At 39.5% G+C, this 15,055-nt stretch overlaps 1 protein-coding gene and 2 non-coding genes across 11 annotated transcripts in view; 2 read left to right on the top strand and 1 right to left on the bottom strand.

The window, feature by feature from the left end:
* The window catches only part of PHC3 (polyhomeotic homolog 3), a 93,838-nt gene that overhangs the window by 51,110 nt on the left and 27,673 nt on the right, over positions 1-15,055 (bottom strand). For 7 of the 9 annotated variants that reach the window (XR_492928.3, XM_007972121.3, XM_007972124.3 and 4 more), the window contains exons 5-6: positions 10,960-11,118; positions 7,343-7,441 (exon numbers count right to left, since the gene is read on the bottom strand). Coding sequence is in view for 8 of the 9 variants with exons in the window: in XM_007972121.3 (XP_007970312.2) it covers positions 7,343-7,441; positions 10,960-11,118 (258 nt within the window). In the remaining variant the exon portion in view is untranslated. The remainder of the gene's footprint in view (positions 1-7,342; positions 7,442-10,959; positions 11,119-15,055) is intronic. The other 2 variants (XM_037988575.2, XM_037988576.2) reach the window with 1 other exon arrangement.
* TRNAG-GCC (transfer RNA glycine (anticodon GCC)) lies at positions 4,862-4,932 on the top strand. The gene has a single exon. It is a non-coding gene; the product is annotated as a tRNA-Gly (tRNA).
* On the top strand, positions 11,707-11,813 carry LOC119620758 (U6 spliceosomal RNA). The gene has a single exon (XR_005237310.1). It is a non-coding gene; the product is annotated as a U6 spliceosomal RNA (small nuclear RNA).

The following is a 15,055-nucleotide window of genomic DNA, read 5'->3' as shown; positions in this document are numbered from 1 at the left end:
TGGGCACAGTGGCTCACGCCTGTAATCCCAGCACTTTGGGAGGCTGAGGCAGGCAGATCACAAGGTCAAGACCAGTCTGGCCTATTTGGTGAAACACCGTCTCTACTAAAAATACAAAAATTAGCCGGGTGTGGTGGCAGGTGCCTGTAGTCCCAGCAACCCAGGAGGCTGAGGCAGGAGAACTGCTTGAAACCCGGAGGCAAGGGTGCAGTGAGCTGAGATCACACCACTGTACTCAAGCCTGGGCAACAGAGTGAGACACTGTCTCAAAAAAAAAAAAAAAAAAGAAGAAATATTAGAATCCAGATTTCTCAGATTGCCACTCAAAGCCCTCCACAACCTAGGCCAAAACCCACTTCAAACCCCCAGTTTCTATTCCTCCAGCCCACAGTTCTCATATTTCACCCAAACTGTTCTGCTCACTATTCTCCAAATAAACCTTCCACTTCCTTCATTTGGCGCTCTTATTTAAGCACCTCCTGCCTAAATGCCATCTTTTCTCAAAGCTGTCTTTTGAAGCCAAACCCATTCTTCTAAGCCCAGTAAAATCCCTCTTACCCTACCTAAGAAACATGCCCAAAGTCCCTGGTTAGAAAAGGTTTCTTCCTCCCTTCTGGAACAACTTTCCCATAGCATTTGGGTCATTACTGGCCTACTGAACTGACAAATATCTAACTTGATTTAGAATTACTAAATGTATGTCTGTGAAATACTGAGACTCGCTAGTAGACTCTCATCTCAACATTCATTTTTATACTCCCTGCAGCTCGGTGCTGCAGACTTAACAGAAACTTCACAAGTCTGAGGTATTCTCCTATGTACGATTTTGAAATACATATTACATGGCTAATTTTTTGGTAAGCACTTAGTTAGTTCTCTTCATCGTGTTCTTATGCTAACATTAAAATCTGTTCATGTTTACCAAAAACATCTCAACAAGTATCTAGAAGAGGCACATTAAAATCTTCCAGGAAGCAAGAGAAAGATAATATAAAATTTAACATTTGCCACAAGTGATCTATAAAGTAGACTGCAGAGTAATGATAACCAAAGGATAATAATCTGAAAAACTGGAAAGCATTCCCTCAAATGAAAAGTATATTCACAGTAAACGAGGATTTGACACAATGAACCCTGAAACCTGCAGCATATCCATTTCTATAGAATAATACACTTTGTGTTTTTAATTTTCCTTATGTTTTCTGGAATTCTAAAAGAAAATGTGTATATACTTACATACACTACGTTGTATATATATTTATGTGAACACATATATTTTAGAATATAGCTAAAATATCTATGATCATTTTGACTTAAATATTGACATGGTTTAAATAAATTCCAAACATGAAAGCTACACTGCCTAAATATATTACAAAGTTAACTTAGCTGCTAGTGGAAAGATCACATACACAGATTTCCTTGACAGAGCTTCCCTTTTGAAAGAAAACCCATCCTTTCTAAGAAGAAGAATATTAGGGCACTCTGATGTCCCACATTCATTTCATCTGAACCTTTCCTTTAATCAAGTTACGAAAACTTTCTGACTTTTTAAAAAGTCTGCATTTTGCATGAGTTATTTTTGCTAATTTCACATCTCACATTGTTATAGAGGACTTCCCTGCCAAAATACCCTCACATCAATTATTTAACTGGAATCTAACAAATACTATGGCAATTATCATAGTATCCCTAAGAGTGAGGGTCACATTGCTGACAGTAGAGCTGAGTTTTTAGCTTTTAAATCCAAAGGGCTGTTTTTTTCCTCAATTCTAAGAGTATTCCCCAGTAAGCCTATCTGGGGAATAAAGAACAGCCCTTCGGATTTACTGGGTCAGATTTATTTTTCTTTTTTCCTTTTTTTTTTTTGAGACAGAGTCTAACTCAGGCTAGAGGGCAGTGGTTCAATCTCAGCTCACTGCAACCTCCACCTCCTGGGTTCAAGCAATTCTCCTGCCTCAGCCTCCTGAGTAGCTAGGACTACAGGCCTGTGCCACCATGTCCGGCTAATTTTTGTATTTTTAGTAGAGATGGGGTTTCGCCATGTTGGCCAGGCTCATCTTGAACTTCTGGCCTCAAGCGATCCACCCGCCTCCGCCTCCCAAAGTGTTGGGATTACATGTGTGAGCCACTCTGCCAGCCTCTGGGTCAGATTTCTTACTCATCTCTTTTTTTTTTTTTTTTTGAGACAGAGGCTTGCTCTGTCACCCACGCAGCAGTGTAGTGGTGCGATCTTGGCTCACTGCAACCTCCACCTCTCAGGTGCAAGCAATTCTCCTGCCTCAGCCTTGTGAGTTAGCCAGGCTGTTTACAGATACCTACCATCACACCTAGCTAATTTTTGTATTTTTAGTAGAGACGTGATTTCACCATGTTGGCCAGGCTAGTCTCACACTCCTGACCTCAAGTGATCTGCCTGCCTTGGCCTCCCAAAGTGCTGGGATTACAGGCGTGAGCCACCATGCCCAGTTCATCTCTTAACACACTCTACCCTATAACACCTTTCCAAAAATCTGTTTTTGTGTCGGTGTGCCAGGTGGAGAGAAGGAATGGAGCATTTAACATAGTAAATAGAAGTGAGATATTCCAAATTCCTCATTTTTTACACTATGGTATAAAAATGTTTAGTACTAAGGACAAATCAACTGTTGAACTGACTTCTATAGCTTAAAGAGTATTAAAATACAACTTCAGATTTGGTATTTCACAACTATAAATAAAATTTTTAACTGCAAATATAATTTTAAAACTCAAGAAAGTTATGCAGAAATTTTCCAAAACTAATAGTCTTGAACTTGAGGAAAGTTATCACTGGAGTGCATAAGTGTGAGCATCACCTACCAATGCCAGCCTCACTCACTGCCATTTAAAAAGTACAGAGAAGAGAAACAATATCCATAGAGAAATTCCTAAAGTTCAATCCATTCCTCCAGCCCCTCAAAAATCTATCCTTGAATTAAGTCCAATCACAGAGGCTCATACCTAGAACACATCAATCTGGACCCCAAAGGCCACTTTTATAAATTATTTTGACTATTCACATTAAACATACCCTTAAATATGAAGTAAGATGTTTTCTTCATGTGTACGAGCAAGACAAATTGTGCTCCTCAGAACACGTTAAAATCAGCTGTGTTTTCCTAAGCAGGTCGTTTGTTTGTTTTACCTTGGAAACTATAAATTCTTTTTTTTTTTTTTTTTTTTTTGAGACAGGGTCTCACTTTATCACCCAGTCTGGAATGCAGTGGCTCGATCTTGGCTCACTGCAGCCTCAACCTCCTGGGCTCAAGCAATCCTTCTACCTCAGTCCCCCAAGTAGCTGGGACTATAGACCTGCACCACCACACCCTGCAAATTTTTTCTATAGATGGGGTTTTGCCATGTTGACCAGGCTGGTCTTGAACTCCTGAGCTCAAGCAATCCGCCGGCCTCTGCCTCCCAAAGAGCTAGGATTACAGGTGTGAGCCACCTTGCCTGGCCTATAAATTCTTTAAGCGGTTGCTTTTCTCCCTTCATTATTAGTTACCTGAAAGTTAAGAACCAACTTTGTGACTCATCTTCAGACAATGCATAACAAAAATAGTAATTAGTAGCTTGTGGTATCTTATTATGTGGCAGGCACTACGTTAAGTACTTTATTGTTTCATTTATTCCTTATAACAACTCTGAGCTGCAAGCAACAGCTCCGAGAGTAGAGCTGAGTTGTTTTAAGGAGTAAATGAAACAATTCAGTAAATGAAACATTTAGTAAATGCTGTCAGACACTTCTATTTTAATTTACTAACATATTTAATCCTCATAGCAACCTTATAAAATACATAATAAATGTTATTTTATTTTATATAATTGAAACTGAGGTGAGAGGTTAAGGACTTGTAACAATAAAATGGTACAGCAAGTATTTGAACCCAGAGATTCTGGCTCCAAAGTTCGTATTATAAACACTATGCTATCCTATGAATCTGGCCAAAACCAATCTGGCTGGCAAACATTGCTGAAGTCAGAATTTGAACCCAAGTCTTCCCATCCCCGACTTCTGCAAAAAAAAAAAAAAGTACTACTTACTGAGTGCCTGTAATGTTCTATACACTAAAGATATATATTACTCATCCTTTTTCCCTACAAATATGAATGAATATTAAAGATGTCTGGCAACTTGTACAAGTCATACGATAAATGACTGAAGTAGGAGCTTAAGTCCATACAGAACTTCATACATGTAAACTGAGCAGCAACTTCACTCCTAGCTCCATGCCACTTTCCTAGTTTTGTGTCTTTTTTCTTACATGGTTCCAATTTACTTTCTAATGTTTTATTGTACGCATCTTATAAATGAATTAAAATCTTAGTTGGAACAAAGTCAAATACAAATGAAAAAATAAAATTTAAAATGTTCTGGAAGTTGACGATGGTCTAGCTCTATTAGGTTTCATAAAACCAAAAGAAAAGAAAAGAAGATCATTATTTCAGGCTGGCACAGTGGCTCATGCCTGTACTCCCAGAAGTCTGGGAGGCTGAGGTAGGCAGATCACTTGAGCTCAGGAGTTCAGGACCAACCTGGGCAATATGGCGAAACCCTGCCTCTACAAAAAAAAATAAAAAGACTAGCCAAGCGTGGGAGCACACCTGTAATCCCAGCTACTCAGGAGGCTGAGGTGGGAGGATGGCTTGAGCCCAGGGAGGTCGAGGCTACAAAGAGCCATGATTGAGCCACTGCACTCCAGCCTGGGTGACAGAGTGAGACCCTATCTCAAAAATTAAATAAATAACTAAATAAATCAATCAGTTAATTTAAAAAGATCATTACTTCAACAAATTCATTCCAGAAACATAAAAGTTTAGAGTTGAAAACCTTATCAGTGCATGGGTAGTTCAGTGGTAGAATTCTCGCCTGCCACGCGGGAGGCCCAGGTTTGATTTCCGGTCCATGCAGCACGCCCTCCCATTTAGACCGGGCACGGTGGCTCAAGCCTGTAATCCCAGCACTTTGGGAGGCCGAGACGGGCAGATCACAAGGTCAGGAGATCGAGACCATCCTGGCTAACACGGTGAAACCCCATCTCTACTAAAAAAATACAAAACTAGCTGGGCGTGGTGGCGGGCGCCTGTAGTCCCAGCTACTTGGGAGGCTGAGGCAGGAGAATGGCGTAAACCCGGGAGGTGGAGCTTGCAGTGAGCTGAGATCCGGCCACTGCACTCCAGCCTGGGCGACAGAGCGAGACTCCGTCTCAAAAAAAAAAAAAAAAAAAAAAACAGAAAAACCTTAACAATATGCAAAAAAAAAGTCCAATAAAGTTAAGAAACTGTAGAGAATCACTGGGCAAGATAGGAGAAACCTGAAATTAACTGACCATCATCTTTATAAATTAATACATGAAAATCAGCCTTTATTTGTAAATGCATATACAGAGGTTTTATCAAAAATACCAAGGAATATTATTATCTCATTTTTTATTTTTTACCATTAGATTGAGAACTATTATATTATAAATAAGAAGCCAATGATGACCCTAAAATATCCATTTCTGCCACATGCAGTCTAAAATATTCATTATGAAGAATACCAGAATACAGCAATATCATGCAAAGTAACATTCTAACTCAAATTGTTTTCATTTAAAATGTATTCATTCTAATTCATTCTTATCAAATTTACTGAGGTGTAACTTACATACAATAAAACAAAACAATGAGTTTTGACATATGTATATACCATATAATTACTACCCCAAGATACAGAACATCCCCTTAACCATGAAAGTTCACTCATGCCCGTTCCCAATCAATCTCCCCCTACTTTTTACCCCAGATACCACTTATCTGATTGTTTTTCACTTTGCCTGTTCTAGAATTTCATATAATGGAATCATAGAGTATGTATTCCTTATACCAAGGTTATTTTGCTAACCATCATGTTTTTAAGATTCATCAGTATTTCTGAGCAGTATTCCACTGTAAGAATATATTGAGGCTGGGCGTGGTGGCTCATGCCTGTAATCCCAGCACTTTGGGAGGCTGAGGCGGGCAAATCACCTGAGGTCAGGAGTTCACGACCAGCCTGGCATGGTGAAACCCTGTTTCTATTTAAAAAAAAAAAAAAGAAAAAAGAAAAAAAAATTAGCCGGGTGTAGTAGCACGCGCCTGTAATCCCAGCTACTTGGGAGACTGAGGCAGGAGAATCACTTGAACCCAGGAGGTGGAGGTTGCAGTGAGCTAAGATCGCGCCACTGCACTCCAGCTTGGTCAACAACAGCAAAATTCTGTCTCAAAAAAAAAAAAAAAAGAATATATCAAAATTTGTTTATCCACTCAGCAGTTAAAGGACATTTGGTTGTTTCCACTTTGGGGCTATTCTGAGTACTGCTGCTATAAATATTCGTTTGCATGTCTTTATATGTTTTCACGTCTCTCAGGGTAAACATAAGGAGTAGAACTGCTGAGTCACATGCTACATGTATGTTTCACTTCATGAGGAACTGCCAAAGTCTTTTCCAACATGTGGCTATACCATTTTACCCTCTCACCAGCAATGTATGAGAATCTGGATGTTCCACATTCTCACCAATATATAGTATTAGCAGTCTTCTTCGTGTCAGCCATTCTTGTGAGTGTATGGTGATACTGTGGTTTTGATTTGCATTTCTGTAATGATGAATCTCACTGTGTCACCCAGACTGGAATCCAGTGGCACTATCATAGTTCCCTGCAGCCTCAATCTCCCAGGCTTGAGCAATTCTCCTGCCTCAGCTTCCTGAAAAGCTGGAATTACAGCTGCACAGCACCACACCTAGCTAAATTTTTTTATTTTTAGTAAAGACCGGGTCTTGCTATTTTGCCCAGGCTGGTCTTTAATGCCTGAGCTCAAGCAATCTTCCTACCTGGGCCTCCAAAAAGTGCTGGGATTAAAGGCATGAGCCACTGCACCCGACCAATTTTTAAAATTTTAAATTTGTCTAGTTTAATTCACTTTCAAACTTAAAATCCTTCTTGACTTAGTTATTACATAAGGAATACCGCAAAGCAATCTAAGCAAAAGAATATATCTCACATGAGAAATAAATCTGCTTTATGATAAAACTAAACATAGAATGTCATTAACAAAAAGTCTCATTAACCTTGACCAACCAACGTCAAATAACCTAAATATCTGTGTTTAATGGTATTATAATTTTAACAGAAAAAACATTTTCTTGAAGTTCTCATTATATTTTATTAAATTTCAATCTGAAATGCATGACAAAGAGCACTGAAACCATCAGAAAGTTAAACACAAAAGGAATGCTTAACTTTAACCTGAAGATCCAGATCTCAAGTAACACATTATGAAGCTAGACAAGCTCACCTGAGTAGCTGCAGACTGACAGGAAGATGACGATGACGACGAGACAACAGGAATGTCAGACTGTACAGCAGCCACAGTGGTAGCGGGTGTGAAAATCAGCTGTACAGACAGAAAACCAAAAAAATACCCTAAGACAAAAGAACATGTCCCACACACAATGTGTAGCAGGCAAGAGAGACTGAAATTTGTGACAGAAAGACAATGCAGTTTAGGATTATCTCCTCAGCAAAAGGTTTTACATGACAAAGAGAAGTTTCTGATAATAAGAAAACTCAAAAAACATCATAAACATTTTTGAAACAGCTCATGATTCTGATGAGTGCAAAAAAAAGCAGTACTCAAAAAAGAAAATATATTTTGGTGATATGAAATTCTCAGACCAAATTGTGTCTCAAATAAGCTATTATAGTTAAATTTTTCCTAGCTCAAAACTACTGTGGCAGGATTCCTAAAATGGAAAGTTAAAGTAAACAACTACAGTCACTATTTTGGAACACAAATTAAATTTCAGTGAGAAACAAAAAGAAATACCAAAAAAGCCTTTTCAGTCCTCTTTATCATAAGGATAACGATGCCACATACTACACTCCAATATTTCACTCTGCTACAAAGGATCTATAGGGCAAATCCAGGTTGCCCTTTCATTTTAAAACTATTTGTAAAGAAACATTCATTCTATGGCCTGGCGCGGTGGCTCACGCCTGTAATCCCAGCACTTTGGAAAGGCCAACGCAGGTGGATCACTGGAGGTCAGGAGTTCAAGACAGCCTGGCCAACACGGTGAAACTCCATCTCTACTAAAAATACAAAAATTAGCCGGGTGTGCCTGTAATCCCAGCTATTCGAGAGGCTGAGGCAGGAGAACCACTTGAACTCAGGAGGTGGAGGTTGCAGTCAGCTGAGATCATACCACTGAACTCCAGCCCGGGTGACAGAGCAAGATCCATCTCAAAAAAAAAAAAAAAAAAAAAAGAAATATTCATTTTAAAAGTAAACGCCACACCTTTCAAAATTCAACAACAAAAGAGCCTGCAAAAAAAGCTTCACATCAAAAAACAAACAGACATTTAATATTTTTACTTATCACCTTCCTTTCTTTTCTTTTTTTTTTTTTTTTTTTTTGGTGAGACGGAGTCCCTGTCACCCAGGCTGGAATGTAGTCATGTGATCTTGGTTCACTGCAACCTCTCCCTCCCGGGTTCAAGCGATTCTCCTGCCTCAGCTTTCCGAGTAGCTGGGATTACAGGCATACACCACAACGCCAGGCTAATTTTTGTACTATTAGTAGAGACGGGGTTTCACCATGGTGGCCAGGCTGGTCTCAAACTCCTGACCTCAAGTGATCCGCCCACCTCAGCCTCCCAAAGTGCTAGGATTACAGGCGTGAGCCACTGTGCCCGGCTCAATTTTTTTCAATATTCAAACAAATGCCATTAATTTCTTTTTTCTTTTTTTTTTTGAGATGGAGTTTTACTCTTGTTGCCCAGACTGGAGTGCAATGGCGCAATCTCGGCTCACCACAACCTCCGCCTTCCAGGTTCAAGTGATTCTCCTGCCTCAGCCTCCCGAGTGACTGGGATTACAGGTATGAGCCACCATGCATGGCTAATTTTTTGTATTTTTAATAGAGACAGGGTTTCTCCACGTTGGTCAGGCTGGTTTCGAACTCCCAATCTTAGTGATCTGCCCGCCTCGGCCTCCCAAAGTGTTGGGATTACAGGCATGAGCCACCACGCCCAGCCAAATGCCATTAATTTCTAAGGCAATACAATCCACTTAGAGATCAATCAATTCAATTTAGTAAATTTGACACTTGTTTCAAAGAACGTGTAAATACTTTATTTAAAAATTGTATAAATTATTCCGTTCCTCTTGCTATCTAAGTTAAAATGTTCAACCAAACAAGGACCAAAAACAATTAGAAAAATTAAATGACCAATTAAGTGACCTTTTAAACTTCAGTTCTTTAGTACACTAAATTTAAGTAAATTCAACGACAAAGTAAAATGAGGCCTCCATATCTATGGAGGGCTCTGTAGTTCGTCATTCAACTGTAGATCAAAGCAATATTCATTAAAAAAAAAAAAAAAGACAGCTGCATCTGTATTGAACATGTAAAAACTTTTCTCTTGCCATTATTCCCTAAACAATGTAAGTTATTTAAATGGTGTTTACATTATACTAAGTATTATACGTAAAGATGATTTAAAGTATATGGGAGGACATGCATGGGTTATATGCAAATACTATGACTTGAGCATCCTCAGATTTGAGTATTTTAGGGGACAGAGAGGGTGGGACCTGGCAACAATCCACCACAGACACCGAGGGACAAATGGCATAACTTCCCTGAACAGGTAATTTCCAGTACCAAGACCCTGAAAGGACTAAACCTAAAAAGAAGATATTCAATTTAGTTTGACCCGTATGAAACCGCTGATTTTAGAGTTCAAAAAGAGTCAAATAGCGACCATCTCAAATGGTTCAACCTAATTTTAAAGCACAGAATTAGTTAAATGATTGGAAACTGCAATTTTAGATAAAAAACTGAAGATCCAAGCCAGGTGTGGTGGTTCACGTCTGTAATCCCAGCACTCTGGGAGGTGAGGCAGGTGGATCACGAGGTCGGCAGTTTGAGACCAGCCTGGCCAAGATGGTGAAACCCCGTCTCTACTAAAAATACAAAAATTAGCAGGGCGCGGTGGCAGGCACCTGTAACCCCAGCTACTCAGGAGGCAGAGGTTGCAGTGAGGAGACATCATGCCACTGCACTCTAGCCTGGGCGACAGAGTGAGACTCTGCCTCAAAAAACAATAACAACAACAAAAAAAAACTGGAGATCCAGGTAAATATTCAGTCCACTGGACAAAAAAGAATATAAATATATTAGGGACAATGCATTTGTCTAGCTTCTTTAAAGACATCAAATAAAATACATGTCAACCAATTTCTACATTCCTTAAAGAAGCTCAACAATTAAATTAGGAAATCAGTAGATACCCAAATACAGAATAACCAAATTAACATTCCTATATTCATAAAAGATCAAAATGAACTCAAGAACACAAATAACCTTGCAGAACTTGAGATGGGAATAACCAAAGTTAAGAATTATCTGGGAAACTATCTGGAACTCCAATATAGAATTCAGAAAATCCTAGGATACAAATTCTAACTTTAACAACGAAGTTTTTTTAACATTTCTATTTCACTAAATCTAAGTTGTCAAAAATAGGCAATGATTTCATGGACCACTGTAAGTACCAAGATGCCATCAGTTATAAAATGCATCCCAATTTCAGAGATGTTAAAATATGAAAAAAAGGTTTCCGATGAATTTGATATTAAAAAATAATCACTCTTATGCTACTGAATCTCTATTAGCTTCGCAACGTGATAATTACTATTTGATACCAAGAAGATTTATTAATTAAAAGTAGAATCTTTCATGACATAATGTACAAGAGCTGATGGCACGCCCGCATGCACACACACACACACACACACAATTAAACATTTCTTAAATATTAAAAATACCTCTTATTGCATCAAATCAAGAAACATTTTGATCTCTCAAGTCCTTAAACACTGAAAAAATTTGGTAGCTCATATCTTACCATTTGAGCTCGGAGATACATTTGAGCTTGGCTTGCCGTTAGGGTAGGGGAAGTACTCCCTAGTAACATAGTCTGTTGGGTAATACTGCCGCTGGTAGAACTGGAAGCCTGGGAACGGCTTATTAACTGTGCAGGTGTAGGAGAAGTGGAGAGGTTGATCTAAGGAAGAAAACATATTAGGTCATAGGCTTCCATTTCTTGCTCCATGTTACTGAATTTCACACCGAGCTGCAGTCAGGCAATCAAACTGTGGCTAAGGAACCCAAAGGAGAAGCCTTTATCTTTGACAGACCCCCTCAACTCTTTGGGCAATTATTTGCACATGTGCAAACAATGGCATGGATTGGTTAGTAATCAGGGCAATTTGTATTTTAGATGGAGTTTCCCTCTTGTTGCCCAGGCTGGAGTGCAATTGTGCGATTTTGGTTCACCACAACCTCCACCTCCGGGGTTCAAGTGATTCTCCTGCCTCAGGCTCCCAAGTAGTTGGGATTGCAGGCATGCGCCAGCCACCATGCCTGGCTAATTTTGTATTTTTACTAGAGACAGGGTTTCTCCATGTTGGTCAGGCTGGTCTCGAACTCCCGACCTCAGGTTATCCACCCGCCTCAGCCTCCCAAAGTGCTAGGATTACAGGCGTGAGCCACCGCACCCAGCTACAATTTTTAAGGATAGCTACAATGTGTTTCAATAAGATTTCTAGCATCTTAAAATATCATTTCCACTACCTCCTAAAAATTAGGGCCAGTGCTCACTTCCGCAGCATAAACACTAAAATTGGAACAACATAGAGAAAATTAGCATGGCTCCTGCCCAAAAATAACATACAAATTCATGAAGCTTTCCATTAGTTTTAATAGAGGATTTTGTATGTTCTCAACACTAAGAAACGATCAATGTTTGAGGCGATGAATATGCCAGTTACTCCGATTTGATCACTATACACGGAATACACCTATTCAAGTATCACCCTGTATCCCATAAATATACATAGTTATTATGTGTCAATTAAAAATAAAAAATAGAGCTAATGTTTCATTTTAATATTCCACATAACTTAAAATATCCTAATCAACAGTTTATTTTGTCACATTCTGAGGAGTTTGTGAACAAAAATTAAAACACAGATAATCCATTCACATATATAAAGACATACATGTAACACATAACTAGTGTAAAGCTGTAACTCAAAAGCAAGCAGAAGAAAATACAATTGCTACTACCTCAAATAGATGGAAAAATCCTGAATATTGGCTACAAAATTAAATTATAAACACTAAAGTTTAAAACCTCTGTTAAAGAATAAACTAGTGCATTATTGGCCAGGCGTGGTGGCTACACCTGTAATCCCAGCACTTTGGGAGGCCAAGGCGGGTGGATCATGAGGTCAGGAGATCGAGACCATCCTGCCTAACAAGGCGAAACCCCGCCTCTACTTAAAAAAAAAATTTTTTTTAATTAGCCAAGCGTGGTGGTGGGCATCTGTAGTCCCAGCTACTCGGGAGGCTGAGGCAGGAGAACGGCGTGAACCCAGGAGGTGGAGCTTGCAGTGAGCTGAGATTGTGCCACGGCACTCCAGCCTGGGTGACAGAGCGATATTCCATCTAAAAAAAAAAAAAAACCAAAAAACCAATGACCTAGTGCATTGTTAACCTCTAGAAGGATACATAAGAAACTGGTAACCAGTTGTATCTATAAAGAGACATTGGGCTGGGGTAGCTAGGGTAACAGGGAAAAGAAAAAGCATACTCTTTTTTTAATCTAACTTTAGACCACATACATATATTACCCATTTTAAAAATAAATAATATTTTTGGCAAGGAGCGGTGGCTCAAGCCTATAATCCCAGCACTTTGGGAGGCTGAAGTGGACAGATCATGAGGTCAGGAGTTTGAGACCAGCCTGACCAATGTGGTGAAATCCCATCTCTACTAAAAATACAAAAATTAGCCAGGCGTGATGGCACGTGCCTGTAACCCCAGCTACTCAGGTGGCTGAGGCAAGAGAATCACTTGAACCCAGGAGGCAGAGGTTGCAGTGACCCAAAATTACATCATTGCACTCCAGCCTGGGCGACAGAGTGAGACTGTCTCAAATAGTAGTAGTAGTAGTAGTAGTAATAATAATAATAATATTTTTAAAGAGAGAATAATATAATACAACCCCAAATCATTTTTGTGGAACAAAGCAGCGAATACAATTAATAATAATAATAATAATAATATTTTTAAAGAGAGAATAATATAATACAACCCCAAATCATTTTTGTGGAACAAAGCAGCGAATACAATTAATAAATATTTTATTCGAAAAAAGAAATTTTATTGGACTTCTTATTCAAGCAACAAGGCAGACTGGACTAATACATCCATGTGACCAAACAGTATCACTGAAATGCTAGATCAACATGAAAAATTAGAATATACAGCTGAACTCCAAAAGGGAGAGAAAAGCTGGGAGAGGGAAATTCTTGGTGACAGAAAGGAAGAAACTCAAAGCCACAGACGTCACCTCAGCTGACACCAAGGCAGTCTATAATAAGGGTATATTGGGCCTATAGAGCCAGAAGATCCACCTTTGTGCTTATTTCAGGGGAGGGCTACAAGTCAAATCCCTATTTTGAGCCAAAATCCTAAAAAGAGCTGCCCAATATGTAAAAAGGAGCTGGAAAAGCTCCATCCATACATTCTGAGAAACAGCAAAGCAGCTTGCATTTGCTCTGCTCCTAGTGGAGGCAGGGAAAGAAGGCTTACACTAGGTAGGGCTATGGAATCCACATCCATATTCCCTGTATGGTTCTATAACCCAGCCCGAGACATTAACATCTGAACTAACCCAGGACACTTGTTAAACTGAATGGTAACTGGAGGAAGCTGAGTGAAGTCTATATAGGAGGACCTCTCTGTACTACTTTTGCAACTTCCTATGATTTATAGGAATTTAATTTATAATTATTTAAAAATAAAAGTTTAAAAAACTATATAGTAGGCACATGAGAGCTGGTTGTCTAAGTCTCTAAATGTATATATATCACATATTATTTTAATACAATATTTAAAGGTATAATTCAATGCATAAATACCACTAATACAATACAGAATTATTCTATAATTTGTTTTGTTTTGTTTCTTGAGACGGAGTCTCGCTCTGTCGCCCAGGCTGGAGTGCACTGGCGCGATTTCGGCTCACTGTAACCTCCACCTCCTGGGTTCACGCCATTCTCCTGCCTCAGTATCCCAAGTAGCTGGGACTACAGGCACCCGCCACCACGCCCGGCTAATTTTTTTTTTTTTTTTTTTTTTTTTTTTTGTATTTTTAGTAGAGACAGGGTTTCACCGTGTTAGGCAGGACGGTCTCAATCTCCTGACCTCATGATCCATCCGCCTCGGCCTTCCAAAGTGCTGGGATTACAAGCGTGAGCTACCGCACCCAGCCTATTTTGTAATTTGGATCCTACTCCTAACACATCACTGAAACCACCTTAACAATAGTCACCAACATCTAACTGACAAATTCAGTGGATTCTTTTCAGACCATTCCCTCTCAGTCTTCTTTACCAGCTCTTCTTTTGGACCCACTCCCAAAATGTTAATGCTCTGTTTTTGACACTTTTCTTCTTTTTTTTTGAGACAGGGTCTCCCTCTGTCACCCAGGCTGGGGTGCAGTGGAGTGATCATGGCTCACTGCAGCCCCAACTTCCTGGACTCAGATGATCCTCCCACCTCAGCCTCCTGAGTAGCTGGGACTACAGGCATGCATCGCAACACCCAGCTAATCTTTGTATTTTTTGTAGAGACAGGGTTTCATCATGTTGCCCAAGCTTGTCTCAAACTCCTGGGCTCAAGGGATACCCCCAACTCAGTCTCCCAAAGTGCTGGGATTACCAGCATGAGCCACCGCACCAGGCCACACTTTTCTTCTTGAATTCCTAGATTATTGTATCTACTTACATGGTTTCAAACAATTCAATCCTGATAACTCTTGATTCTTAACTACAACCCCTTTTTTGAAGTTCCAGATCCAAATACCTACAGAACACATCTTTCTGGGTATCTATTACCAGCTCAAACTTGGCATGCTCAAGCAGCAAACTAAT

Source organism: Chlorocebus sabaeus, chromosome 15 (genome assembly GCF_047675955.1).
Source record: "Chlorocebus sabaeus isolate Y175 chromosome 15, mChlSab1.0.hap1, whole genome shotgun sequence".
NCBI classification, from domain to species: Eukaryota; Metazoa; Chordata; class Mammalia; order Primates; family Cercopithecidae; genus Chlorocebus; species Chlorocebus sabaeus.
The sequence above is the reverse complement of the archived record's forward strand: the minus strand, read 5'-3'. Positions and strand labels throughout refer to the sequence as shown.